The sequence below is a fragment of the Aquarana catesbeiana genome, linkage group LG01 (assembly GCF_042186555.1).
Source record: "Aquarana catesbeiana isolate 2022-GZ linkage group LG01, ASM4218655v1, whole genome shotgun sequence".
Lineage (NCBI taxonomy): Eukaryota > Metazoa > Chordata > Amphibia > Anura > Ranidae > Aquarana > Aquarana catesbeiana.
This window is the reverse complement of record NC_133324.1, coordinates 673835024-673862749: the sequence shown is the minus strand read 5'-3', so window position 1 is coordinate 673862749 and position 27726 is coordinate 673835024. Positions and strand designations below refer to the sequence as shown.

The 27726-nt window shown below is 41.2% G+C and overlaps 1 protein-coding gene across 1 annotated transcript in view; it reads left to right on the top strand.

The window, feature by feature from the left end:
• The window catches only part of ZGRF1 (zinc finger GRF-type containing 1), a 263034-nt gene that overhangs the window by 181185 nt on the left and 54123 nt on the right, over positions 1-27726 (top strand). The window contains exons 21-22 of the mRNA XM_073602703.1: positions 15497-15574; positions 18006-18153. Coding sequence (XP_073458804.1) covers positions 15497-15574; positions 18006-18153 — 226 coding nt within the window. The remainder of the gene's footprint in view (positions 1-15496; positions 15575-18005; positions 18154-27726) is intronic.

Below are 27726 nucleotides of genomic sequence, written 5' to 3'. Positions count from 1 at the left end.
TTTGTGCTTTTCTGTTCCAGTGAGAACTACACCACCCATTACTTTGTAAAGGCATCAAAGACACAGGAAGGGAAAATCTCCCTACTAGAGTAACAGACAGAAATAACATCCTAGAAGAACTTTTAATTCTCCCCACTCAGTCCAAAACTAAAAACGTTGGCTAAAAATGTTTACTTTGTGAGCTGTGTTGTGTTTTCACTAAGCGATGTTCCAGTTTTTATTCACTGTTTTTCGGGGGGGGGGCGGCACATATCCACTGTCAGAAACAAGCTCTTTGTTGTTTACCTACACAGAGCTCTCTTCTGTCATTTGCTCAGTCGATCAGCGGGTGTCAGCCATAAATCAATGGCCAAGACCTGCGGATCGACGGCAGCACAGCCAAGGTCGCATGCGCGCACCCCTCCTACCCGGAAGAAGCAGATCACATACATGTACATGATCCGGCGCAGAGGGGCCACTCTGCCACAGTATATCTGCACTAGGTGGTCCCCAAGTGGTTAAAGAAAAGTAACCAATGCACTTATTTTTGTAGGGAATAAAAATGCGCACATATTATTTTTTTTTTCACAGGAGTGGATTCTTCCAGCTTCCTGTGTGTACAGAGGTACAAGCTTTCAGTTGGAGAGCTGGAGTAAATCTCAGTAGTAATCACGGCATATTCCATTGAGAACTTTAAGTCTATCTGCCGCGCTGATTTCAAAAGTGACAGCAGCCTTTGGAAGAAGAACCCCCAATTGCTGTTACAGGGTGGGGAGTAGGAGTTTGCTTAGCAACATGTAACATGTTGCAAAAAGTGAGGTTAGCTTTTAATGTTCACCTTAAACACCAGAATGGGGACCGATGCGATTTCAGTGATTGTTGGTGCCAGAAGGGCTGGTCTGAGTATTTTTTAGTTGCTGATCTCCTGGGATTTTTACTCATAACAGCTTTGGCGTTTACTTAGAATCGTGCAAAAAAACAGAAAATATCCTGTGAGTGTCAATTCTATTGATGGAAATGCTTTTTGATGATAGAGGTCAGCGGAGAATGGTGGGACTGGTTTGAGCTGCAAGAAAGGCTATAGTTATTCAGGGAACTACTCTTTACTCTTTTTTCTGATGAGCAGAAGAGCATCTAAGAATGTACATGTCGAAGAACTGAGCCTGTTTTGAGAGCAAGGGAGAGTTAGTAGATTGTTCCTTTAAAAAGTGCTTGATTTTATATGCCACCCAAGTTTTACTAACAATGGGATCAGTTCAACTTTGCTTGACCAATGAAGACAGGTTGTATTATCTGCAAGATCTTAACTGCTTTGCCTAACTATTATGCCCTTGTTGTTTGTACATTTTGCAATCTGACATGACAAAATTCTCAGACTCAAAATCTAGCACTACCCTCTTTGTACTGGAAATTTCTCATTTTAAAGCGGGAGTCCACCTATCTATCTTTTTTTTTTTTCAGTTCATTCACAAACTTTTCTTCTCAGCATTACATACTCACATATTGTGTGTAATATGTCCGCCTGTGTCAGATTTCGTCGGAAAGAATAACTTATATTATTCACTGCAGGCGGTTTCCATCTTCATTGTGGGCATTTGAAGCCCACAAGCATTTATTTCCTGGGTGTGGTGAATGCTGTGCTCCCAGCATTCACCGCTCGTTCCCGCACATGCTCAGTGGCATCCTGGGAAGCCTGAGACTAGCTCCCAGGAGTCTGGGAGAGGCTAGAAACACGCCTACTCCCACGGGAGGAGAACCAGGAAGTGCAAAGAAGAATAGAAAAATAAAAGGTAATTACGGCGATTTAAATGTTTTTAAACGGCATGTCAGCATCTAGGCAAGGAAGAGAATACATACAGATATTGTTCAAAATTTGGGTGGAACCCCGCTTTAACTAGGATCCTTTATACATGTGTCTTTATGTAGGTTTTTAAGTGGTGTTATCCAGCACAATTGCCAAGGAGTCAAGTGAGCTAGAAACAATTTGTCAAAGACAAGCTGAATCTGACCCTAAGCTTATTGTATTGCTTTGAAATAGGCCATTAGCAGACCTATTTTAAAGCAGATCTAAATCCAATCACTGAACCATTTTCAAAATGTTTTTCTCAGTATTTTTACAAGTAACTTTCACTAAAAAAAATGCCTGGTGATGCTGCCATGGTAATTCTTTTTCAAACATGTTCTGTTATTCACATAAAAATGAAAGCCAATACCAGCGTCGGGACGCCAATGTGTGTATCAGGTAAAGCAGCTGTATGGCCAATCCCAACTCTGGGGACAGATTCATTATTGTGAAATTATACAGCGCTAAGGTCAGCGCTGTACATAACTTTACAAAACTTTTTGTTATTGGTACTCAAAAAAGTCAACGCTGAAGGCCATACATAATCCGCAGATTTTATTTATTAAAAATCAGGTGGTCCAGTTTACAACAGAATTCTAATGCTTTTTGGCTTACAAAGCCTTGATCTTTATTCACGGTTAACTGTAAACTCATGATCTGTAGGGGCTTTTAAAGCATTGCCTATGAAAAATTTTGAGTACTAAAGTTCTTTGCCCTTTGACTGTGCATGCATTTTTTTAAGGTTTGATATGTCTGGAATCTATAAACTCAGCATAACTTTTGTATGTTACTAAAAATTGGGTAATATATTGCGTTTGTGCGCCCTTAGATTAACTTTAAAATTAACAACACATGGTTCTGTACAGAGGGAACAATCACTCTGTTTCTTAGCCCTGCAAAGTGGTGATCAGAAAAAAAGGGATTTTTTGTAAAAAGCAGCACATACTACACACTGTACACATTGTTGGGCACACGTTTAACCCCTTGATCGCCCTAGATGTTAACCCCTTCCCAAACAGTGTCATTAGTACAGTGACAGCGTATACTATTAGCACTGATCACTGTATTAGTGGCGCTATTGATGATAGTGGCAGTTAGTCAGTTCCTTCTCAGCGTCAGTGTCAGGTTGCTACCCGCACTATCACAGTTCCATTATAAGTCGCTGATCACCGCCATTAGTAGTTTAAAAAAAATATATATATATATATATATATATTCCATTCTACTGTGTGTGTATATATATATATATATATATATATATATATACACACACAGTATCTCACATTTTTGTAAATATTTTATTCTATTTTTTAATGTGACAACACTGAAAAAATGACACTTTGCTACAATGAAAGTAGTAAGTGTACAGCTTGTAAATATGCTGTCCCCTCAAAATAACTCAACACACAGCCATTAATGTCTAAACCGCTGGCTACAAAAGTCAGTACACAACCCTAAGTGAAAATGTCCAAATTTGGCCCAATTAGCCATTTTCCCTCCCCGGTGTCATGTGTCTCGTTAGTGTTGCAAGGTCTCAGGTGTAAATGGGGAGCAGGTGTGTTCAATTTGGTGTTATCCCTCTCTCTCTCATACTGGTCACTGGAAGTTCAACATGGCACCTCATGGCAAAGAACTCTCTGAGGATCTGAAAAAAAGAATTGTTGCTTTATATAAGGATGCAGAAAAGAGGGAGAGATGAGGGCGCTCTGGTGAGGCTGGGTATCTGGTCCTTTGTAGCAGTGGAGGGATGGCACTGAAGGCAACACTTTGTATAGAAGAAGCAGCTCTGGAGGGTCATAAAGGAAAGAGAAAGGCGCCTCTAAGTGCAGTGGTTAATATTATAATATTTGTATCCTAACAAATTACTGGTAGTTAAACTTAGTTAAACTTTTGAATAAAAATCTTAATGCAAAAAAAAAATGTATTACAGGCACAATGGGATTACAAGATAGTAAGAGGTCATAGGCATATAATGATTAGTCCTCCTCCTTCGTCAGACCTCTCTGACGAAGGAGCTGTGCATGCTCCGAAACATGTTACCACCCACCACATTCACCAGATGTTACAGCGGCCGTTCCAGCTTGGTTCCATAACCCGGCCGCCTCATCGCATCTTCACCTCCTCGCCAATCCACGTCACCAGGGACTCTGACAGCTGCAGGACGGCTTTCTCCCCCAGACAGACGAGGATTACAGCGATCCACAGGAGGACTAATAATTATATACCTATGACCTCTTACTATCTTGTAAGTGTTTTTAATCCCATTGTGCCTGTAATACATTTTTTTTTTGCAATAGATTTTTGTTCAAAAGTTTAACTAAGTTTAACTAATTTCTTAGGATACAAATATTATACTGATATAGAAAGATCCATGCACCCTCAAGGGTAACCAAGCATCAGATCGTTAATACTATTATAATGACTATACAGTGGGGACGGAAAGTTCAGACCCCCTTACATTTTTCACTCTTTGTTATATTGCAGCCATTTGCTAAAAACATTTCAGTTCATTTTTTTCCTCATTAATGTACACACAGCACCCCATATTGACAGAAAAACACAGAATTGTTGACATTTTTACAGGTTTATTAAAAAAGAAAAACTGAAATATCACATGGTCCTAAGTATTCAGACCCTTTGCTGTGACACTCATATATTTAACTCAGGTGCTGTCCATTTCTTCTGATCATCCTTGAGATGGTTCTACACCTTCATTTGAGTCCAGCTGTGTTTGATTATACTGATTGGACTTGATTAGGAAAGCCACACACCTGTCTATATAAGACCTTACAGCTCACAGTGCATGTCAGAGCAAATGAGAATCATGAGGTCAGAGGAACTGCCTGAAGAGCACAGAGACAGAATTGTGGTAAGGCACAGATCTGGCCAAAGTTACAAAAAAAATTCTGCTGCACTTAAGGTTCCTAAGGGCACAGTGGCCTCCATAATCCTTAAATGGAAGACGTTTGGGAAGATCCAGAACCCTTCCTAGAGCTGGCCATCCGGCCAAACTGAGCTATCGGGGGAGAAGAGCCTTGGTGAGAGAGGTAAAGAAGAACCCAAAGATCACTGTGGCTGAGCTCCAGAGATGCATTCGGGAGATGGGAGAAAGTTGTAGAAAGTCAACCATCACTGCAGCCCTCCACCAGTTGGGGCTTTATGGCAGAGTGGCCCGATGGAAGCCTCCCCTAAGTGCAAGACACATGAAAGCCCGCATGGAGTTTGCTAAAAAAAAACACCTGAAGGACTCCAAGATGGTGAGAAATAAGATTCTTTGGTCTGATGAGACCAAGATAGAACTTTTTGGCCTTAATTCTAAGCGGTATGTGTGGAGAAAACCAGGCACTGCTCATCACCTGTCCAATACAGTCCCAACAGTGAAGCATGGTGATGGCAGCATCATGCTGTGGGGGTGTTTTTCAGCTGCAAGGACAGGACGACTGGTTGCAATCGAGGGAAAGATGAATGCAGCCAAGTACAGGGATATCCTGAACAAAAACCTTCTCCAGAGTGCTCATGACCTCAGACTGGGCCGAAGGTTTACCTTCCAACAAGACAATGACCCTAAGCGTACAGCTAAAATAATGGAGTGGCTTCACAACAACTCCGTGACTGTTCTTGAATGGCCCAGCCAGAGCCCTGACTTAAACCCAATTGAGCATCTCTTCAGAGACCTAAAAATGGCTGTCCACCAACGTTTACCATCCAACCTGACAGAACTGGAGAGGATCTGCATGGAGGAATGGCTGAGGATCCCCAAATCCAGGTGTGAAAAACTTGTTGCATCTTTCCCAAAAAGACTCATGGCTGTATTAGATCAAAAGGGTGCTTCTACTAAATACTGAGCAAAGGGTCTGAATTCTTAGGACCATGTGATATTTCAGTTTTTATTTTTTAATAAATCTGCAAAAATGTCAACAATTCTGTGTTTTTCTGTCAATATGGGGTGCTGTGTGTACATTAATGAGGAAAAAAATGAACTTAAATGATTTTAGCAAATGGCTGCAATATAACAAAGAGTGAAAAATTTAAGAGGGTCTGAATACTTTCCGTCCACACTGTAATACAAAATCAATTGTAAAAGATGAATTCAATTGAATTAGGCTACTGCCTGCCTGAGCATATAAGGTATGGTCATAATTATTCTGTGGTATAAACGATTCAGAAATATTACTCCAAAACTCATCCCTGTAACATTTGATCAAACTATAGCATCTATAGCTTAACTAGAGATGGGAGCACTTATTCCCAAGGTTGATCTGGTACTTCAAGTTACTTTACGTAGCTCCCACATTGGCATTGAAAAATGAGAGGCTCCAGGACTCTCCATTTGCATCCATAAGGTAAATACCATTGAACATAAAAAAAAAGAGAAAAAGGGAAGGAGTGAAAAGAAAAGAGCTCAGAGGAACCATGGGGCTTGGAGGTATTTAATCCAGGGGGACCACATCCTATCAAATCTGGCTGGCTGTCCCTGAGGATGCTGGTCAATTTTTCATTGACCATGATCCAAGAAAGTTTGTGTTTTACTAGTGCGAGACTGACCACTGGGGTTTTCCATGCTCACGCTATTGTAATTTTAGCTGCTGTAAAAATGAAAAAGATGAGAGATTGGAGATGTCTAGGGATCTCGTCCAGCAGGTCCGCAAACAGCATCATTTTAGGATTTTTAGGTATATTTTGTCCTGTCACTGAATAAACCAGAGTGAATACTCTGATTCAAAAGCGCTGGACCTTGGGACAGGACCACCAAACATGGAACATAGTACTCTCTCGCCCGCACCCTCTGAATCAAAGGGGTGAACTGCCAGGGTACAATCTCGCCAGCCTCCCAGGACCAGGTACCATCTGGACAGCACCTTGTAATTCGCTTCCAGCAAGGAACCTCTGTGCACCATGGTCGACCACTGCTCCAAAACTCCTCCTCTACAGTCTCGCCTAGATCTGATTCCCATGCCGTTTGGTATGAGGGTTTAGTTTGTTGAGTATTGAAGAGGACATGGAGCTCCGAGATCCCCCCACGTGACTCAGGTGCACATATGCATTTATTTTCAAGCAAGGTCCTAGTGGTTATGTCTATCTGATCAGTACCCAGGGATTTTCTAATATGAATAATTTGGTACAGACATATTCCGTCTGGGGCATCTGTAGTGTCTCCAGAAAATAAGACTGTGGCCTAATCCCTTTGTGATATATAAAGTGTGCTGTCCTGTAAAGGCATTTGTTAACCCACCACGTGAATTGTTGTGGATTCTGTCCTGGAGGAAAATGCGGGTTATTAAGTACATGGGCCACAGGGGAATGGGAGTCCTCAGTGGGTACAATATGCACACCCTGTCCCAGAGATGTTGGGAGTGAGATAAGGAAGGACTTAGTATAGCCCGACGTTCTCTTGTCGGGAGCCACATCAGGAGGTCCATAGGCAGCGAGGGACTAGCTTGCGCCTCCAACTGTACCCAGTCAGGTTGGTATGTTGTAGAGAACATTTGGTAGAGTTGTACGAATTAAGCAGCCCTGTAGTACCTCAAAAAATGAGGAAATCCCATTCCGCCCCTCCACTTGGGGATATACAGAGTGGAATGGGCCACCCTACATCCACTACCCTGCAAATGAATTTTTAAACCAGCGATTGAAGTTTTTTAAAGCATATAAATGGTATTGGAATCGGCAGTGACCGAAAATAATATAGGATTCGAAGGAGAACTGTCATCTTAATGGCCGCTATTCTACCCATCCAGGAAAGCTCATGTATCTGTCAGTTCTTTAATTCTTGTTCAGTGGAGTTATAAAGGGGGATACAGTTAACCTCAAACATTGTGGAAATGTCCTGAGTGAGTTTAACTCCAAGATAAGGAAGTGCTTGTGTACACCATTTAAAGGGATAGGACCTCTGTACCGTGTCCCGTACCGAGTCGGGAAGATTTATGTCCAACGCTTCTGATTTAGATTGGTTGACTTGCAGTCCTGACACAGTTTCAAACCTAGAAAGTGTAGCAAATAAATTAGGCAGGGTTGTGATAGGATCCGTTATAAATAGTAACAAATTGTCGGCAAAGAAAGTGAGTCTTGCCGCCACTAGGGACACCGTGAATATTGGGGTTAGCTCGAATGGCCACAGCCAAGGATTCTATCACCAAGATAAAGAGGAGAGGCGAGAGAGGGACATCCCTGCCTAGTTCCTGTCCTTATCTGTAAAAGGTCAGATTTGCGCCCATATGCGAGAATGTTAGCCGAAGGTTAGAATATAGTGTACCGATAAGACTTAAAAATTTTGGTCTGCAAATCTATTTTCTCAATATGTGGAAGAGGAAGGGCCAGGTAAGGGTCTTGTGAAGGTCCAAAGACGGCAACATTCCTCGCCTAGCACCCATCCCATCCCAATTAGAGCGCAGGACAGAGACCAGGTCTATGGCCCATCAGATCTGGTCTGTAGCCTGTCGCCCCGTAACAAATCCCACATATATGAATGTATTGCGCCAAAAATGTATTAAACTGGTTTCATATATTTCTGTGAGTAGTTTATTAATCAGCGATATCTGACGGTAGTTTGCCACATCGCTATGATCCTTATCCGGTTTAGGGATAGGGATCATAGCGGTTTAGGGATCAAGCATATACGAGCTCTATTAGAATCTGCATCAAGTGCCCCCCAGTCGCTAAGAGCAGTAAATCATTTTTGTATGTGGGGTGCCAACAGTGGGGCAAACTTTTTATAATAAGAGACTGAGAAGCCATCCGGCCCCGGGGGTTGTAATAAATCTTTTAACCAATGCACTTAGGAGCCTTTCTCTTTCCTCTACATAAAGATGGCCTGGGCTATAAGAAGACTGCCAAGACCCTGAAACCGGGCCCTCGGACGGCGCCCGAGTGCCCTAATGGTCAGTCCGTTCCTAGTGGCTGCACAAAATATTGACACTTTGGGCCCAATTTGGATATTTTCACTTAGGGGTGTACTCACTTTTGTTGCCAGCGGTTTAGACATTAGTGGCTGTGTGTTGAGTTATTTTGAGGGGACAGCAGATTTACACTGTTTCACTCACTACTTTCCATTGTAGAAAAGTGTCATTTCTTCAGAGTTGTCACATGAAAAGAAGAATAAAATATTTACAAAAATGTGAGGAGGGGTGTACTCACTTTTGTAAGATACTGTGTGTATGTGTATATATACTGTGTGTGTGTGTGTGTGTGTGTGTGTGTGTGTGTGTGTGTGTGTGTGTATGTATACCATAGTCTGTAGATGCTGTAACTTTCATGCAATCCAATCAGTATACACTTATTGAGATTTTTTTTTTTTTTTTTTTTTTTTTACCAAAGATGTAGTAGAATACATTTTGTCCAAAATTTATGAAGAAATTACATGTTTTTATTGGATATGTTTTTATATCAAAAAGTATTTTTCTAAATTTTCATTCTTTTTTTTAATTTATATAATAAAATAAAAGGAAATCCTTCTAACGTGAGGAAATCCTGGTGTGTCATCAGAACTAGTGTCCCTATTGGAAGACTTCCCCTGTTCTGGCGTCAACCCGAAATTTGGGGTTTTCTTTCACTTTTCTTTCTTTCAGCAATAAAAACTGACAACAGTTCTAACTCCTCGCCATTCTATTAAAAACAAATAAAAAAAGTTTTACCTTTAGTTACACTTTTGCAAGTTTAACTAAACCATTGCACTAATATTGTGTGACATAAAAATTTGGAAGTAGAAGTATTTTATTCACTGGGGTCCCTGCTTTCAGAAAATGTACGATGTTTGGGTTTTAACTATTCATCAGGCCTATAATTTTTAAACGTGTACAAAAATGGCTCTGGCAGCAAAAGGGTTAAAGGGATAAAACACAGAAAATGTACATATGTTGCATAGATACACTGCATGCTGTTTATTTTTATGTTTTTCCTTGGCATACACTTTCATTTATTATACTAGTAATTTCCACTGGTTTGGTTTGATCTTTGTTTTTTTCTTAACATAGAACTTATTGTCTGCATGAATTAGTTGATGATGTGTATTTTCTATGTACAGTAAACAGAATGTTGTATGATAAAGAAATCAATGTGTTTTAATTTGGAAAGCTATAGAGTCTGAATGAACACTTTGTGTAAAATATCTGGAATGATGCTTGAGGCATGTCCTATAACAAGGCACTAGGCAGAGCACCTCTGACAATAAACGCCCTCATTTACATATCATTGGATTAAAATATCTCTCAGCAGGTCTGCCCTGTACCAGACAAGTTCAGTGTTATCTTCTAATTACTCCCTCCCATTATATATGGAAGACATGGCAGCATGACAAGACCTAAGTGAATTTTAGTAATTAGCATTATTTTTCTTCTGGTCTCATACCCAGGTTACTATTACCCCCCCCCCCCCTTCTTCATTAGCAAGTTTCTTTACATCCTAAAAGACCAAAGATAATTTGTGTAAATAATATTAACTTTTAGATATAAATGGAGCTGTATAACACACAGATTTAACTGCACTCCTAGATACTTTTCATTTGTTAAAATAGGATTTGTTGGAAACAGAAGAACTTACTTAATGGATCTGAATATGTAGCAATTCTATGGATGACTTTTAGTTGTTTATTTTAAATCGGAGGTCTCCAAGCTTTCTAAATAAAGGGCCAGTTTCCTTTTCTCCAAACTTTAGGGGAGGTGGACTGTGGCCAGTGGGAGAAGAAAATGTCCTGGCGTCAGTGGAATTAAACCCATCATTGGTGTCAGTTGGAGGAATAGTGCTCCATCATTGGTTTCAGTGGGAGGTATAGTACCCCAACTTTGGTATCAAGGGGAGGAATAGTGTGCCATAGTTGTCAGTGAGAGGACTAGTGCACCATTGCCGCTGTCAGTGGCAAGAACTATTCCCTACTGTTGCTGACGGGGGAGAATAATGCCCCAAGGGCTGGATAAAAGCAACCAAAGGGCCACAGTTTGGGGACCACAGTTTAAACGATGTTACAGGCAGTCCCTGCGTTACAAACATATGATTTACATACGACTCATACTTATAAACAGAGGGAGACATTAGGAATTGAGAGGAAATCTACCCCTAGTAGGGGAAATTCACTCATATAAGAGTTATCATGGGAAAAAGGTGTCTCCACTGAAGCTTTATCACCAATCCTCGTTTCCCCGACAAACCAAAATGTTTCAAATCCAATTGTCACGGGGACGGAAAGTGAGGTGAAATCTTTTGAACAGGGGCACAGACCGCAAAAAAAAGTTACAGGGTGTTAATCCTTCTCAATGCTATCTATCCAAAACGTAAAAATTATTTTTTAGGCTGGAGTTACACTTTTATAAAAATGTACTTTTTCCAACTTACATACAAATTCAACTTGAAGTGATACTAAAGTCTCATTTTTTTTTCTTTAAAAATAACAAACATGTTATACTTACCTGCCCTGTGTAGTGGCTTTGCACAGAGCAGCCCAGACCCTCCTCTTCTCGGGTGCCTCTTCGGTTCTCCTGGCCCCTCCTTCCTGCTGGGTTCCCCCATAGCAAGCTGTGCTATAGTTTCCCCATATCACCCAAGCCGAGCCACAGCTCCGTGTGTCCATTCAGACAGAGCCCCGCCCCCTGTTTCTCCTGATTGGCTAACTGACTTTGATGGACAGCAGTGGGAGCCAATGACGCCGCTGCTGTGTCTCAGCCATTCAGGAGGGAGAGTCCTGGACCACCGAGGCACTCCTGCAACATCGCTGGATAAAGATGGGTCTCAGGTAAGTATTAGGGAGGCTGAGGGGGCCTGCCACACACTGAAGGTTTTTTTATCTTAATGTATAGAAAACATTAAGATGAAAAACCTTTACAACCCCTTTAACCACTTCCCGACCAGCCGTGGCAGTTATACTGGGGCAGGTTGACTTACCTGCACTAATCACTGTACATGTACGGTGATCCATGCACTAGGTTTTGAGGGTGCGCGCCCGCCGCTGGCCACCCACGATCATGGGAAAGAGAGGCAGAACAGGGATCTGCCAGTGTAAACAAGGCAGATCCCTGTTCTGACAAGGGAGGAGAGAGAGAGGACAGCTGTTCCTAGTAATCAGGAACAGTGATCTCTCTCTTCTCCGAGTCAGTCCGTCCCCCATACAGTTAGAAACACCTCCCTAGCAGGGGCGGATCCTGGGGGAGGGGGCAACATGGCAACCCCCCAAGAAATTAGATGCGGGTGAGAGATCGGGCGGGCCGGTGTTGTGCCGAGATCGGTTTCCCCTCTCTCGGCTGAGATTGGAACTCTGCCCCTCCAGCCCTCTGCACTGCTGCTCCTCCTACTCTCCCCCGAATGCTAATCATCTTTTTACCACCCCTGTGCGCGTCCCCAGTTTTTTGGGGAAACCTATTTCGGTACAGACACTGGAAGTTCTCCCCGCGGTCCCTATTCCTATTATGTCACCATTATTAGTCCGACAATATCACCTGGAAGGTGGACGTTCGCGGGGGCGGTAGAAGGATGATTAGCATTCGGGGGAGAGTAGGAGGAGCAGCAGTGCAGAGGGCTGGAGGGGAGGAGTTCCGATCTCAGCCGAGAGCCAGGGGAAACAGATTTTGTAGGGGAACCTGACATCATCTCTCACCACCCGCCCTGCAGTTCTGCCCTCACTGTGCAGGCAGCCGCGGGCAACAGAGAGATTACATCATATCTCTGCTGCCTGACTCTGGGACACAGCAAGAGACAATCCCCACCTTAGCAGCAAATGACAATCGGCAACGAGTGACAGGTGACGTGGCAGGTGACAATCCGCAACTTTTGACAGGTGACGTGGCAAGTGACAATCCGCAACTTGTGGCAAGTGACAATCTGCAACCTGTGACAGGTGACGTGGCAAGTGACAATTCGCATATGGTGGCAGGCGACGGTGGCAAGTGGCAGTCCGCAACTTGTGACAGGTGACGTGGCGATTGACAATCCGCATCTGGTGGCAAGTGACAATCTACAACTTGTGACAGGTGATGTGGCAAGTGACAGTCCGCAACTTGTGGCGTGGCAAGTGAAAGTCCCCATTTGGTGGCAGGCGACGGTGGCAAGTGACACGCACAGGGCTTCCACTGATTCTGCATTATGGTGAATTTAACTATTTCATTTTATATAACAATGTAATAATAAAATAATGCGCCTCAATCATCCTGACACCATAACAACCATGGTGTCAGGATGATTGAAGCGCCAACACCAGCCATTTCACCGATAAATTGCCGCCAAAAAAACGTATTTTCTGGCAGTGCCCCTCCCGAGACTAGACTCTGGATCCGCCTCTGCTCCCTAGGGAACACTTAACCCCTTGATCGCCCCCTAATGTTAACCCATTCCCTGCCAGTGCCATTTATACAGTGATCAGTGCATTTTTATAGCACTGATCACTGTGTTGTTGTCACTAATCACCAAAAAGTGTCACTTTGGGTCAGATTTGTCCGCCGCAATGTCGTAGTCTCGCTAAAAATCGCACCCGTTACTAGTAAAAACAATTTAAAAATATATAAAGACCCTAAATCTTTCCCCTATTTTGTAAATGTTATAACTTTTTCACAAACCAATCAATATAAACTTATTGCGATTTTTTTTATTTTTATTTTTTTTTTACCAAAAATATGTAGCAGAATTTACATTGCCCTAAACTGATGAATAAATTTTGTTTTTTTATATATATTTTTTTGGATATGAATTATAGCAGAAAATAAAAAAGTGTTTGTTTTTTTTTCAAAATTGTTGCTCTTTTTTCCTGTTTATAGCGCAAAAAAAAACACAGAGGTGATCAAATACCACCAAAAGAAAGCTCTATTTGTGGGAAAAAAAGGACGACAATTTTGTTTGGGTACAGCATAGAGTTGCCACCTCATCCCTTTAAACCCGAACACCTTTGAATTACACAAGTTCTGAGGCTAATTTAATGCAGATAAGGCACCAAGTGAATTTAATTACCACCTTAATTACCAGCCACGGAACCTGTGTAATTAATATGTGTTCGGGTTTAAAGGGATGAGGTGGCAACCATAGTACAGCGTCGCACGACAGCGCAATTGTCAGTTAAAGCGACGCATTGCCGTATCGCAAAAAATGGCCTGGTCATTAAGGGGGTAAATCCTTCCAGGCTGAAGTGGTTAAGAACAAACCTACTGAACCTATCTTGTTTGTAACCCAAGGACCGCCTGGATATACTCAACAAGTCTCTGTTTCCCTGTCAGGCTTCCCCAGACCATCATCACTGGTTTCTCTGGGCCTGTCCTTGACAACTAGTGACAAGTGGTGGGGTTAAAAAGGGTTAGACGTGGCAAACAAAGTGCACTCTGACTGTCTCTGCATGCCAAGTTTAGGTAGATCTTTATTACCTCCAGTTTTGTTTTCTAAGAACAGTTGGTAATTATTTTTGAATTTAGTTCAGTAATAGCACTACTTTCTAAAAGTAACGCCATTAAGAACTACCTGAATCTGCCACACCTGTTGGTAAAGCTATGGAAACTGACGACAGGGCTTTTTGAATCTGGCACAAGCCATTTTAAAGTTGAAGTAAACTTCCATCACTAAATTTTACCTATAGGTAAGCCTATAATAAGGCTCACCTATAGGTAGTGTAAATATCTCCTAAACGTGCACCGTTCAGGATATATACTGTACATGCAGCCAGTGACATCACCGGTGCATGCCGTTTACGGCACAGGACTCTGAAAGAACGGCCGCCGGAGCCATTCCTTCAGAGTCCTGTGCCGTAAACGGTGGCTCCCTTGTGCATGCGTGCGAGTGACTTCATCGCGGTTCCGGCCAGTCACACGGCCGGAGTCCGCAGACCCCAAAGGAAGACCGGGTGAAGATGGAAGCGGCCTCCAGCGATGACATCACATCACTAGAATGCTTTGTTTTCAGGTAAGTGTCACATAATGTGCTAGTATGAGATGCATACTAGCACATTATGACATTACCTTGCAGGTAAGGAAAAAAAATTTTTTTTTAATTCAGCTGTTTAAAACTGCTTTAATATGGCCATATTACCAGAAAAGGGTATGTATTGTTTTACTGAATTTCTCCCAGTGTTTTAATGCACGTGTGAGCTTGCCTTGTCTCCAGACACCTCTGACAGATAGCATAGCCAGGTGTTCTTTGTTATAGATGAGAACTACAGTGGTACACTTTTCCTGCTCACCGCCTGCTGTTTGAAAAATGAAGAAGCAGCAAAACACAATGTAATCACTGATCACTATTGTTTCCCCCTGTTAACATGTTTACTGTCAGCATATGTGCATACAGCAGAGACTGAATAATTTGTAATGCTTTTATTAACATAAATTCAAGTATTTAAAGAAACACAACAGCATTACCCTGTGATTTTATGTATACCTTTAGCCACGTAAAGTGTTGCATACAATCCTTGTGTGCTGGTGGTAAAGAGGGGTTTCACTTGTTTTCTGTTACAGGTGCCATGATCATTTTGTTTAGCTAAGGCACATAGATAATCAGGTTGGTCACACAGCAATCTTTTCGGATTTTACAAGCAATTTATTTTTTATTTTTTCCAAAAAAAACATGGAACAACTCTTTCTTTGCGTATGTTCTAGTTGCTGTTACACAGATGCAAAATGTCTAAACTGAAGAATTTAGACACGTGTTCAGAGTGTTAAAGACAGTATAACGACCAACCTCTTTCAACATTTAGGCAATAATATTTTGTGTTTCAAACAGATTGCTTAATCTAGGATTTGAGCAGTTTATTCGAGTTGGAAGTATCAGAAAAATCGCAAGGCCTATTCTTCCTCACAGGTAATTTACATCTTTGGGTTGCTTTCAGTGTTGAAAATAGCTCTTTGCAGGAATTCTATTTGTATTGTTAACTGCAGTCACATTCTCATATACTGTATATACATATATGAAATACAATTCAAGATTATACTGTTTCCAGATTGCTCCTTAAAGCGGAACTCCACCCAAAAGGGATCGGCTATAATAAGGCTTACCTATAGGTACTGTAAATATTTCCTAAACTTTTAGGAGATATTTAATGTATATGCAGCCTATGACGTCACCAGCGCATCCTGTGCCGTAAATGGCGGCTTCCCTGTGAATGCACGGGGGTGACTTCACCGCGGCTCCGGTCAGTCACAGAGCCGGAGTCCGCGGACCCAGAAGGGAGACCGGGTGAAGATAGAAATGGCCTCCAGTGGTGACAACGCATCGCTGGAGGGCTTCGTTTTCAGGTAGGTTTCACATAATGTGCTAGTATGCAATGCATACTAGCACATTATGACATTACCTTTCAGGTCAGAAAAAAAAAAATCACCCAGAGGTTTACTACCACTTTAAGGCCTCCTCCCCCACTCCTCTTTGCCATTTTTGGGGGGGCACCTAGGCGATCTGAACAGAAGTTCTACCATCTCCCCCCCCTCCCCGCAGTCTTCTGGGACAAGTCAGATTCATTGCAGGACCATTTACAATGCGCAACCGCAAGCTGCCAAGCCGATTGCCCACAGTTAAGATGCTGAGGACCATAAATGGTCCCCGGCGCACCCCCGGTTGAGTACAGCACTTGATCCCGGTACAGTTTTTTGTAGCTACTGACTTATTTTTCAGAAAACCAATTGGCGCTTCACTTTAAATAGGTAGAATGTTAAGGCATGTTAAAATCCCCATTTCCCCAAATCCCCCTTACTGGGGAGATATGGGAAATACTCCCTTTTTCCCATTTTTAATTTATTTAGGGGATTGTGCCTGAATTTATTGAACAGGCTCCCCCACCCAATAATCATAGTAAAAAATAAATAAAAGTTTACTCTGCAATATAAAGCCATAATGTGCTAGCATGCATCACATACTAGCACATTATGAAAGACTTACCGTAAAATAAAGCCCTCCACAGCACACATCACAAAAGGGATGGCCCAGATATGTTATTCCTTCATAGTGCATGCGCAGGTGATGTCCCCAACGGCTGCTCGCTAGAATATCTCCTAAACAGTGCACATTTAGGAGATATTCATTTTACCTACAGGTAAGCCTTATTATAAGCACACCTGTAGGTAAAAATAATAAAACAGAGTTTGCTACCACTTTAAAAGTGGCATTAGACACCCAAGAAGCATGAGGCCTTAAAGTTGTAGATAAACACTGCAGTAATAGCTAACAATATGTGATAACTGAAAGTACACAATACTTGTTCTTTAAATTGTCACTGTCACACATAAAAAAATGATAAATAAAAACACATACATGGGTTTATATGGATTATTTGGCTACCTCAAAGCTGAACTTTAGAAAAACAGATAAATACCCAGTTGAAATAGGGAAACTGTTTTACCTGTCAAAGGATTTTCAGTTCTGCAGACAGTTTTTAGGATCCAGGCACCCCTGTCTGAGATGACAGCCAGTTCCTGAACTATCCCTGCAGCAGTCAAGAACACCGGGTCAAATGACTCCCTTCTTGCTGATTGATAAGAGAGTCAAATCAGTAGCAGGACACTACTGAGCCCATTACTCTGCTTTCCAATCCTGTCTGCACATGTGCGCTTCAGCAGAGCCTGACTGGCTTTGTCTACTTTGAGTATTGCCATGCAGTCAACTGGAGGAGACTGATACTAGGAAAAATCAATATACCTTATCTAGGTCTGTTTAAAAATACATTTGATTTATTTTTTTAAAGAACATTTAAACTGATTGTAAACCTCAGACTTGAAATATGAATAAAGCACATCCCTCTATGGTGTATACTTGTCTCAACTAGGAGCACTAAGTGTCATTTCTGTCTGCTGACTCCTTCCTCTGCTTTAAGCATAAGTCACTTCTGACAGGTTTTCCTGACACCAAGAGAAAAATGGTGACAGGGAGGGCACAGCTTGTGATTGACAGCCTCAGCTCTATTCCTGTGTGCTATGTGGAAGGGTGGTGTCCCTCCAATCAGCCCTCAGAGCTTTCCTCACTGATGTAACTTCAGCTCCAGCAGGATTTGTTTCATCTCTGTATCACCTGAGGCCAGTCACTTCACTGAGTATATGTGAGGATTTCCAACCACTTTAACTGTATTGTTTTTGTTTTTTAAGCTGCCTGGAGTTCAGATTTTGTATTGTGTTATCACTAAAGTCTGTGCTGGAGTCCAATAAACGTGTAGACACTAAGGCCCTTATGAAACGAGCTGTGTACATCAAGCATGATTTTAAAGCATCATTTTGTAGAAATATCACCTTTATGTTATCCGATTCAGCTTGCATGCAGGATCAGAAAATGAAAATGAGCAACTAAAGGAACTTCTGGCTCTCCTGAAGGAAGATTTAACTCCTGTAGAAAAGGTCTATGTGAGAAAGAGTATTGAACAGCATAAACTGGGCACTAATAAGACTCTGTTGGGAAAGGTATGTGTACATGTTCATTATCCACCCTGTTTTAATATTGCACTTTAATTGTTTAATGTTATAATACATGATCTCATGTAATGTTTTTTTAATTTTTTTACTGAAAAAGGTAAATCCAGAACGATTGCATTATTACAGCTTATTGCCAATATGGCAGTTTTGTTAAAAAATAGGAGATGCTGCATTTAGTGAATTTACTTGCTGAGTTGAGCCAGCCAATTGAAGTGAAAAACCTTAAAATGCATGTATCATTCAACTTTGTGCATTTTACAAACAACTGCATCATGGAAAATCTGTGTTCTGAATTTCTTTATCGTACATCATGGGACACAGAGCACCATAGTAATTATTATGTGGGTTATAGGCCACCTTCAGGTGATGGACGCAGGCACACCCTAAACAGAAAGTTGCCTTCCTATATAACCCCTCCCATACCGGGAACACCTCAGTTTTTTTGCCAGTGTCTAAGGTGTTGGTCACGAGTGAAGATGTGCTCTGAGGAGCTCCAGGAGGGATCCATGCTGGATTTAAATAGCCTCCACAGGCCGGATTCCATCCAAAGTGCCACTGAGGGCAAGGTGGATGGTACCCGGGCCTCGTATATAAGGCACAAGGTTTTGCCTGTAACGCCTCTTTTTGCAGGTCAGGACCCAGGGCTTTTTGGTCATGCTCACATTACCTAAAGTTTTTCCTGAGGGGTGCTATACAGGTCCAAGGGAGTGGAACCCTGATAAAATGGGACCCGGTCCTTGAAGGTTTGCTAAACGCAGCCCACCGTGATGGGTGAAGTTTGGATCTGTCTGACTTCAGCAGTATCCTGCGGCGAGGATAAGGTAAGGGAAGAAGCATAGGAACTGAAAAAATCCACCTATGGGGGGCAGGAGGCGGAGCCTAGCGGAGCAGACATGCATTGTTAGAGCTCCACACCGCTGAGGAGAGAAGAGAAGGACAAAGCGGAGCCTGCAGGCTCAAAAGGTATCCATTTGAACCTTTTTGCCCCAGGGAACAAACTGTGAAAGTTTGGGCAGGAAATATGGTACTGGGAGGAAACCGTGGCAGAAATAAAAATCACCTCACAAAGAGCTCACAGGCACTCACTGCAGCTGAAGCAGCTCCAGTCACCTCACAAGATACAGCATCAGGGTGCTCTCACAGACAGAAAATGTCACAGCAACACTCTCCATTTGAGTCAGATACAGAACAAATCCTCTCACAAACTTCTCCACAAGCCTCCTCAGTATCCCCAGTAATATTATTACATTTTGAAAAGATGCTTCATAAGGCTTTAAAACAAATCTCAGACCAAATAACAAAAAGCCTAACCAAAGAAATAAGAGAGCTGGGAAACCGCACCACAGCCTTAGAAATAAAAATGGATGAAATTGAAATTACAACCCAAGAAAATATAACAGAATTGGAACAATTAAAAAAAAAAAAAAAAATTAATACTTCAAACTAAGCTCGAAGATTACGAAAATAGAGCCAGACATTCAAACTTGCGCATAAGGGGAATACCTGAAACTGTGACAGACCTGCAATCTACTATTACTGCTCTATTACAAGAACTAAAGCCAGATATCCCTATTGAACGTTTAGAACTGGACAGAGTACACAGAGCCCTCACAGCCAAAAAGAAAGATGGACCCCCACGTGATATAATCACAAAATTTCATTATTACAGAACGAAAGAACAAATACTAATTGCTGCAAGAGAAAAAAAGGAACTTAATTTTCAAGGACACAATTATCAAATTTTTGCTGACCTATCCCAACTTACTATTACTAAAAGACGATCCATGAAACCCCAACTAATGGAACTGCAACGCCACAACATTATGTATCAATGGGGCTTCCCCTTTTCAGTCAGATTTAACTACCAAGGTACAATTTACAGAAGCAGATCAGCAGATGAACTACAACAAACCCTTTTAAAATTAAATCTGACAGAACCCACAAGCAGCAACACTCCCACACGCAGAAGAATGGCGTCATCTTCACCTTCAGGCAGCACCCAGAAAATTTCAGAACAAAATGGGAATCATCATTCTCACAAAAGAGGCCGTTATGCCACATCATCCATGGACCAAGAAGATTCAATGGACTGACATCCTAATTCCTGATATCTCTTCATTTATTATACTAAGAGATGGTTCTCTATAAAAAACCTATATTTATAACTGAATGTAACTGCATTCTGATAGTCACACACTGTGTGGGATCATGTTACATTCCAGTTATATTTCTTATTACTTCTGATTCATATAGCCTTAGAATATATAAGTGAAATAAGGAAATTCTTGTTCAGTTATATATTATCAGGTAATAACAATAGATTTATTACTTTTTAGGACAAATATGTTCAATAATCCAGAAGTAATGGAAGCTTTTTCTTTCTTTTCTTAAAACAAATATATTATTACCTAACTAGTTCCTAGAATTATGTTTTTGTTTATTCTAATCTGAAGCAATACAACCTCAATTTTATGAGTTAACATATCTAAACAGTTACATATGAATAAAATATGTAATTGTTTACTCTAAAAGGGTTAAAATCCCAAAATAATTCAAACTATCTTCATCAATACCAAAGTTATTAACAGTACCTTTCTAACTGAATTATTTAGCCTAGGGCAAGACTAACCATATACAACCACCCTGGAATAAATAATTTCAACAAAAACTATATTCTGCACTCCAATTAATGAAACATCATTTTGATGTCTTTTGACATAGCACTTCTCTCCTGTAAGCGGAAGATCCGTGTACCCCCATTAGCCCTCCTCATTCTCCCAACCATATTATGTGGGAGTGTGACGAAGGCACTTATTCCCCTGAGAGAGAGATTTATTCTCTTTCACGGGTAAATTGTGATTACTTGCAAAAAATAATTTATACAATGTATCATCTAATCTCATATGTTTTTTGTTTACTCTTTACTCCAGAATTCACTGGTTTCTTTTCTATCTATTCATCTCTTCAGTCCACACAGGTTGATCTGCGCAGTCAGCTCTGCATAACAAAAAGTAAGTCAAAACTATTTGATCTATTGCCATGGCACCACTGAATATACTTTCCCTGAATGTTCAGGGAATAAATGTCCCTCAAAAAAGGACCAAAGCCTTCCGTACTTTCCATAACAAGAAGGCTCACATAGTATGCCTCCAAGAAACACACTTCACCAAAGATTCTACTCCAAAATATATTTCTCCTTTTTATCAACAAATTTACACGGCTTCTGCCTGTACCAAGCAAAGGGAAACTCTAATTGCATTTCACCGATCCACACCATTCACCTTATCATCAGAAATTAAAGACCCAGAAGGTAGATACCTGATACTCATGGGTTATATAATGGATACAGCAATCACGGTGATTTCCTACTACGCTCCTAACAAACAATCTACACCATTCCTCTCACATATATTACAAGTGATTAATACACACAAAATAGGAACAGTGATAATGTGTGGGGATTCGAACCAGGTCCTCCTCCCATTTCTAGATAAATCACCTTTTACACCATCCAAAATAACCTCTAGATTACCTTTTTCTCAACTTCTTTCCAAATACAATCTGGTAGATTCATGGAGAGAAAGTAACCCAATGAAAAAGAAATTCACTTATTTCTCGCACCCTCATCAAACCTTCACCAGAATAGATCATATTTTTCTAACAATAGGAATGATACCAGAAATTATTGCATCAGATATAATTCCGATTCCGTGGTCTGACCATGATGCAGTATACACTACTATAGCCTCAGCCATACCAAAAGCGCATGACCCAACGTGGTACTTACCGGACATAATGCTCAAACACCCACTACATCAGATGGCCATTGAACAAGCTTTAAAGGAATACATATCAATTAATAATACAACAGACATCTCCCCAATAACACTGTGGGAAGCTCATAAGCCTGTCTTGTGTGGTACAATACAAAGACAAATGGCACTATTTAAACGGGAACGCAAAAATCTAGCAAAAAAACTAGAACTCAATTTTAATGCAGCCTACATATCATTTCAAGATAATCCATCTCAGAGTACAAAATCTCATCTGGAAAAATCTAGATTGGAATACGATCTATTTCTCACTGAGTCAGTTGATAAATCCCTCAAACGCTCCAAACACAATTTCTACATGAATACAAACAAACCAGGTACATATTTGGCTCGGGCATTAAATTCAACTAACAAATCTTTCAAACCAATACGTTTGAAATTATCAAAAAATGTTTACACTTGTAATCCAGTTAAAATAGTCCATAAATTTCACTCACATCTCGCAACTTTATACAAGACAAACAATGAATTTAATCCTATAGAAGCTGAATCCTTCTTCTCAAAAATAACCTTACCTGAGTTATCTCAGAATCAAAAAAGCAGTTTGGATGAGCCTATAACTATAGATGAAGTTGCTAACGCCATAAAAGACCTAAAACTTAACAAAAGACCAGGCCCAGACGGCTACTCGGCTTTATACTATAAAACATTCTCAGAAATACTCTCTCCCATTCTCACTGAAACTTTTAACAAACTTCTAGATGGACATTCTTTTCGGCAAGAAACGCTAATGGCAATTGTTTGTATGATCCCAAAACCCCTTTCTGATGATACTTCCTGTGTGAATTATCGGCCTATCTCTCTGTTAAACCTCGATATTAAATTATTAGCAAAAATAATAGCAAAACGCCTCAATAGCATTATAGGAAAATTAATACATAGAGATCAAGTAGGCTTCATGCCAAATAGACAGGCAGGCGATAATATACGCAGGGCAGTGTTATTGGCACATATTGCAAAAAACGGAAAATCCCTTTATGTTTTCTATCTCTCGATATTAAGAGGGCATTTGACACAGTATCCTGGCAATATATGCAATATTCATTACAAAAATGGGGTTTTGGACCCCACTTTTTAACATGGATCAAAGCATTATATAATAAACCCAAAGCCTATATAAAATATGCTGGATACAAATCTGAAGCCTTTAATATCGAAAGAGGTACCCGACAGGGTTGCCCATTATCTCCCTTATTATTTGCCCTTATACTCGAACCCATGGCCCAATACATCAGAACAAACCAAACTATAACTGGCATTGAAGTAGGAGGTATTACACACAAATTATGTATATTTGCAGACGATATATTACTTTTTCTATCATCACCACAGGTCTCTGGTCCTAACTTAATACCAGCTCTTGATGGATTTGCAGCCCTATCCGGCCTTATGATTAATCCTAAGAAATGCCTAGTGCTTAATATTTCACTCACAAACATGGAATTGATCCCAGCTAGGGCTGCACTCCCATTCACATGGGCAGAAAAATCAATCCCATATCTTGGAATTCATTTAACAGCATCTCATTCTGACTTATTCTCAACCAATTATCCTCCTGTATTAAGACAGATCACAAATCTAATAAAACAATGGTCGCAACTTCCTTTATCCTGGATAGGGAAGATTAATGCAATCAAAATGACTATTCTACCCAAATTGCTTTATCTATTCAGAGTCCTCCCTATTCCAATTCCTTCCTATTTTTTGAGAATAGTACAAAAAAGAGCAACTTTGTTTATATGGGGCTCTTCTAAACCACGTATACCTATACACACACTACATCTTCCCAAAAATAAAGGAGGCCTGGGATACCCTAATTTTACTGACTACTACAGAGCAGCACATTTGGCCAGTCTGTCCAAATACCATGCAAAACAGGAAATCCCATTATGGGTATTTATAGAGGCTTCAGAAAATGACCCTCTATTAATATCAAATTTATTATGGCTTGATCCTAAAGACCGCTTTAAAATTCATAATCCCATAACTAAACACTTCTTATCTCTCTGGGATAAACTAAAAACCAAATATCAGTTACAATCTCCACACAATCCTCTCCTTTCTTTTATCAGAAATCCGGCCTTTTATCCGGCATGGATCTACCCAAATTCTTTTAAAGCTTGGACAACATCAGGCATTCAGACACTAAATGACTTCATAGCATCTAAATCATTCCTTTCATTCCCATCGCTTAGAGAAAAATATGATCTACCAAACTCTGAGATATTTAGATATCTCCAAATCAAAAATTTCTATACACCATTCCTAAAGGGGGATACACCATTATCCCAATTATCCAATCTGTACAAAAGATCCATTTGCTAAAGGTACAATTTCATCACTTTATAATCAATTATATGGAGTAGCAAATCTTAATAGACCCTCTTACGTTCAGAGGTGGGAGGAGGACCTGGGACGAACTTTAGAAGACACGGACTGGTCTAACATATGGCTCACATCTAAGTCATCTTCACCCAACATCTTAGCACTGGAGACAAATTATAAAGTCCTAACTCGCTGGTACCTTGTACCCGCTAGAGTGGCAAAATATTCACCTAATACCTCAACTCTTTGTTTTCGAGGATGCCCAGAAATAGGCACATATTTACACATATGGTGGACGTGCCTAGTAATCCAAACCTTCTGGAAGGAAGTCTTCGTGATTGCATCTAAAATATTTAAAAAAATAATACAACCAGATCCATATTTAACTTTACTTAATCTAAAACCGGAATGGTTGACACTCTCTCAATTCAAACTTATGATCCAACTAATAACGGCTGCAAAACAAACAGTGGCCAAGGCATGGAAATCTCCTACATTGGTACTAGCAGAAACAATTCACAGAATGAATAATACAATGTCCCATGCTAAGATGGTAGCCATCGATCAAAATCAAATTCCAAAATTTGAAAAACTTTGGCATCCTTGAATAAAACAACAGTTCCTGTCAAACTTCAATGACTCTGTCCTGTTGCCATGGTAACAGATTAAATGACTTACAGAGACACCCATTCTAAGGCTTCAAAGAGAACTAAAAAGAATAATAAACTGACGAGCGGGACAACCTTGTGGACCATACCTCTACCTTTCAACCCTTTTTCTTCTTTCTCTTTCCTTTTCTCCACCTTACGATTAAAGCTCATTATCAGAATTTATTTGACCTATATACACTCTACTTGTAAACAATATGTATAGTAGGTATAAATCATTTAAATACATACAAAAGTAACTAAGGAAATGATATATATCTTTAATTTAGGTTTACGTGAACCCAATGTTTAATATTTGAAATTTCATGATATTTACCTATATAAACCCTACTGTAAAACAATGAGCTTACTTTATAGATCCTTGTAAACTTACTTTATGTATCTTTATAACATTGTATATTCAATAAACCTCTTTTGACAAGGAAAAAATCCACCTATGATTTTTCTTCCTTAGGGAAAAAATGTTGTCATGCCTTAAATCCTTCACTAGAGGGAGTATATGCACATACCTTATCTGTTGTCTTCACTTCAGCTCAGTGCCAGTCCATGTGTGGCAGCAGCAGCTTGCGCAGTGGGGATTCCTCTTGCTGGCAAGAGATCTTCCATCCTGCATTTCTCCCCCCTGGTGGGACCGTGAGGGGTTAGGGATCAACAATTGTGGCGCCCCTTGTAATACCCCCCCGCCGCAGGGGGTGCGGAGGTCCTGGTTTCGGCTCCAGAAGTTTTACTCCCCTGCCAGCTGTCTTTGGGCTCTGCCTCTCCCACCCCCCCCCACCCCTCATGTTGGTTCTGCAGGACACGAAGGCCATTTGAAATTTCAAACAAAAGGAGGGGCGGGTTGTACGGAGGGGGGGGCCTAGGCGGAGCGCCGCCGTGTGTGGGACATAAACGTCCACGAGGACGCATGGTGCAGGTGCAGAGAGGAGATATTATTTGGAGCTGTCTCTCCTCGGCTGTGCAGCAAGGAGAAAGCAAGCTGGCTAGACTCTGGACACAGATGGGGCATGTAAGGGTCCAAAAACGGGCATTCCTAATATGGAAGGACATTTTTTTTTCCCAGCACTAGACTGAACTTGTATAGCGGCATTATACTGTCAGACTATGTTCAGCAAATAGTGCATTTAAATAGTGCCTCTGCTTTTGTGCTTAGGACTTTGCGTACCAAAAAAGACACCACAAAGTATCAAAGATTTCACCCCCAGGCGCTAGGAACTCCAGTCGTGTCTTCACACTTGTCAACCTCGCCTGAAATACCAGATATGGCAAGTCAGGGTGAGTCATTGGAACAAATTGGTGGTGCAGCTGCTTCTCACATCTCAGCCCCTGTATACGTGACTGAAGATGCCTTTTCCTCCGCCCTGCAGGACCTAGAGGGAAGATTAGCGGCTTTAATCGCATCCTCCATTCAAATAGATAGGAAGCGTGTTAGATCCCCCTCCCCCACCTTAGACCCTTTGCAAGGGGAACAGTGGGTACAGGATGAGGTGTTACCCTCAGGCGATCAGGAGGAAAGACAAACCGATGACTCCTCTGCGGAGGAACAACGGTAGATGAACCCTTTTCAGCCTCGCAATCTGAGAAGTTGCTGATACAATCTCCTACGGATATGGTTCGTTCTACTTTCATGCTACCCTAACGGAGTCTGCTGAAAGTTTGGTTTCTTCCTTGTGTTCCTTAAAACCTTCACAGCCTTTGCATGCATTTCCTGTCCATGCATTACTAGAAAAGCTTATATATGCTGAATGGGATCACCCGGATAAGCATTTTTTTCCCTCCAAGGAGATTCTCAGTTCTCTATCCCATGGGGGAGAAATTCACCAAAAAAAAATGAATGTACCAGCAGTTGAAGCTGCGGTTTCCAGTGTGCATAAAAGTTTAACTTGTCCAGTAGACCATGCACAAATGCTTAAGGATCCAACAGATAAAAGGTTGGAATTCCTGGTAAAGTCCTCTTTTTCTTTGGCAGGTGCCGTTACTCAGCCTGCAGTCGCTGCAATAGGCATCTGTCAATCCATAAAGAATAATTTAGACAGGCCCTTAAAGAGGTTCCTGTACAGCAAGCCCAGGATTTGGCCGAGCTACCAAGAGCATTATGCTTTGCCATAGACGCTCACCAGGCGTCCCGCCTTGTGCTAGTACACATGCGTAGAATCCTGTGGTTAAAAAATTGGTCAGCCGAAGCACCATGCAAAAAGCTCCTGACTGGTTTTCCTTTTCATGGGGATCGGCTATTTGGGGATGATTTGGACAAATACATCCAAACGTTTTCCAGTGGGAAAAGTACTCTTTTGTCAGTCAAAAGAAAGGATAAACGTAGGCAGTGGTGACGGCTTCCGGCGTCAGACTCAAGAGGAAGACCTCAGGGTCAGGCCCAGGCACAAAAGAAGTCCTGGGGCCGGACACCTGCAAAACAGAATTCTAAAGCCTCATTATGAAGGGACGCCCCCCCAACCCCCCCCACCCTGGTTTTCACCGTGTCGTTTTTCTGAGGTCAAACGTTCCCAAAGATCCAGGGAAAAGGCAATCTCTGTTTCGGGCACTAGACCGATTACTGGCTCGGGGGGTGATCATACAAATCCCCACAGAAAAGCAAGGTTTGGGGTTTTATTCAAACCTCTTTATGGTACCAAAACCGAATGGAGATATCAGACCCATTCTAGATCTAAAGAATCTAAATCAGTTCCTGAAGATCCGCTCCTTTTGCATGGAGTCAATCAGGTCAGTGGTTTCTATCC